This window comes from Pinus tabuliformis, chromosome 2_1, assembly GCF_031772625.1.
Source record: "Pinus tabuliformis cultivar Carrire ecotype Pingquan chromosome 2_1, CPIR1, whole genome shotgun sequence".
NCBI classification, from domain to species: Eukaryota; Viridiplantae; Streptophyta; class Pinopsida; order Pinales; family Pinaceae; genus Pinus; species Pinus tabuliformis.
This window is the reverse complement of record NC_142299.1, coordinates 184685692-184688314: the sequence shown is the minus strand read 5'-3', so window position 1 is coordinate 184688314 and position 2623 is coordinate 184685692. Positions and strand designations below refer to the sequence as shown.

The 2623-nt window shown below is 46.6% G+C and overlaps 1 protein-coding gene across 1 annotated transcript; it reads left to right on the top strand.

Moving 5' to 3' along the window:
* The first annotated feature begins 463 nt into the window (after positions 1 to 463).
* LOC149199342 (uncharacterized) lies at positions 464 to 1849 on the top strand. Its single transcript, XM_089400545.1, has 2 exons — positions 464 to 1369; positions 1550 to 1849. The coding sequence occupies exons 1-2, from the start codon at positions 464 to 466 to the stop codon at positions 1847 to 1849; spliced, it is 1206 nt and encodes a 401-aa protein (XP_089256671.1).
* The last annotated feature ends 774 nt before the right edge of the window (positions 1850 to 2623 follow it).

The following is a 2623-nucleotide window of genomic DNA, read 5'->3' as shown; positions in this document are numbered from 1 at the left end:
TGGAAAGACAGATCCCCTGCAGGACTCGGAGACTAATCAAGAGGAAAGCAGTCAAGTACACAAAATGGAGGAAGAGCCAGAAAGCATAGATCTACACGGTTTGGACATCATAGAGCTAGAACTGGCTTGCAAAAAAAAAGCATATGAATCCATCTCTGAGACCGATCTAGAAAAGTTGGAAGTGGTCATCTCCAGAGCCTACCACCAAAACCAACTAGGTATTCAACCTGGCAGTACGTGGGACAGCAGCATGGGTCCAAAGGATACCAAAAAAAGAGGGAGGGAGACAGATCTCCAGAGAACAATAGAGATTGGGAAAATCCTGGTGGATTCCGGGAGATATGCGAAGTTGACGAAGTACTACAGCCCTGCCCAAACTAGTTGAACCATGAAGCTTGTATCCTGGAATTTAAGAGGGCTTAATAGCCCTGGAAAACTCAGGATGTTAAAAAATATGATCAAGATGGAGAAACCGCAGATGTGTTTCCTCCAGGAAACCAAATGCAATAGCGCCACGCTGGGCCACATACTTTCAAAAGCCTGGCCAGGGTGCCGATCTGTTGCTGTAGACGCATCGGGAGCTTCAGGAGGGCTCGCCATAGCATGGAATACCCAAGCTGTAACTCTCGCAGATTTTCATGCTTCCCATCACCTCATACAGGCGACCTTTCATATTCTAGGTACCAACATACATGGTAACCTATCCAACGTCTATTTTCCGCAAGACACTGGAAGCAAAATCGCGCTCCTGGACACCATCGAAGCGCTAAGCACAAACAGGCTACATCCACTTTGGATCGTGGCAGGGGACTTCAACATGATAACCAAAATAGAGGATAAGATAGGAGGGAGAACCAGATTGGAACCAGAAGTAGATCGCTTCAAGGACTTTATCCAAAATGCCTCTCTCATAGATATGCCATTCTGTAACGGCACCTTCACCTGGAGTAATCGCAGAGGTGGCAAGCATCAGATTGCCTCCAAACTAGACCGCTTTCTAGTCTCGGACAATGCGGTGCATCTCGGAGGCGATCTTTCGGCGGCAATTTTGGCTCATACTGGTTCGGATCACTGGCCAATCGCTCTGCAGTGGCAAAGACCAGGGGATAGAACCAAAAGACCTTTCCGTTTTGAGGGATTTTGGCTCACACACCCAGCATTCAAGGACTTCGTCAGAACCATCTGGGCCTCTTTCATCCCACCAGAGGGATCGAAAATGTACCAGCTTCAACAGAAGCTGCGATTTCTAAAAAGTCACCTGAAAAGTTGGAATAGGGAGACCTTCGGGAATATATTCAAGGCGCAACAGGAGTTAAATCAGGAATTGGGGGATCTCCATCAGAAAATAATTAATGAAGGGCACACGGAGGCAACCCTGGATCAAGAACGGCATATACACAATCAGCTTGAAGAAAGGAGAAAGCAGGAGGAAATTTATTGGAGGCAAAAGTCAAGGGTCAGGTGGCTAAAAGAAGGGGAGCGCAACACCAAATTCTTCCATAGAACTACAGTGCAGAGAAGGATGCATAATAATATTCCATTCATCCAGAACCAAGAGGGGGCAAAAGTTGAGAAGCATGAGGAAATCGAAGAGATCCTCCTCAATCATTTTCAGCAGGTACATCAAGAGCAAGCAGTGGATCGGCAACAGGCGATTGGAAAGATAACCAACAATATACCCAAACTTGTCACAGAGGAACAAGACGAACTTCTCATGCGCCCCATTCTCATCCAAGAAGTAGATGAGGCAATGATGCAGCTCAAAGAAGGTAAATCCCCTGGACCAGATGGTTTCACAACCACGTTTTTTCATGCTTTCTGGGATTTGGTTAAAATGGAGGTCTGGTAGATTGTAGAGGAATCCAGGGCTTTGCGCTGGCTTCTCCCCTCCCTCAACTCCACTTTCATAACTCTCATCCCCAAAGAGAAGAACTCCATTACACCTGACAAATTCAGGCCCATATCTCTCTGTAATGTCATCTATAAAGTCATATCCAAAGTCATTGCTAATAGGTTGAAACCTCTATTACCCATGCTCATCTCTCCGGAGCAGTCGGGATATGTAGAAGGCAGACAGATAATGGATGGCATTCTCCTCACGCACGAAATCATTCACTCGCTCAAACAATCCAAGCAAGCCGGTATGTTACTCAAGTTGGATCTCTCCAAAGCTTTCGACAAGCTCAGCTGGTCTTATATACAACACATGTTGAAAGCTTTTGGTTTCTGTGCTACTTGGGTTCGATGGGTCATGAGCCTTATTAATTCCACTCATTTCTCCATCCTGGTTAATGGTATTCCCTCCCGCCCTTTCAAGCCCTCTCGAGGCATAAGACAGGGGGACCCCCTTTCCCCTTTCCTCTTTGTTCTTATGGTTGAAGGTCTTGGTAGACACATCAAGCGTGCCCTCCACTCTCAGCAGCTAAAAGGTATCTCTATCCACAACTCCCATGCCTCCTCTCATCAACAATTTGTTGATGACACCATGCTCTATGGATACCCCTCGGTTCAGGAAGCCTCCTGTTTAAAATCCCTGCTCAACGACTTCTCTGAAGCCTCTGGCACCCAGGTCAACTGCTCCAAGTCTCAAATTTTCTTCTTCCATACCCCTCTGCCGGTCAAA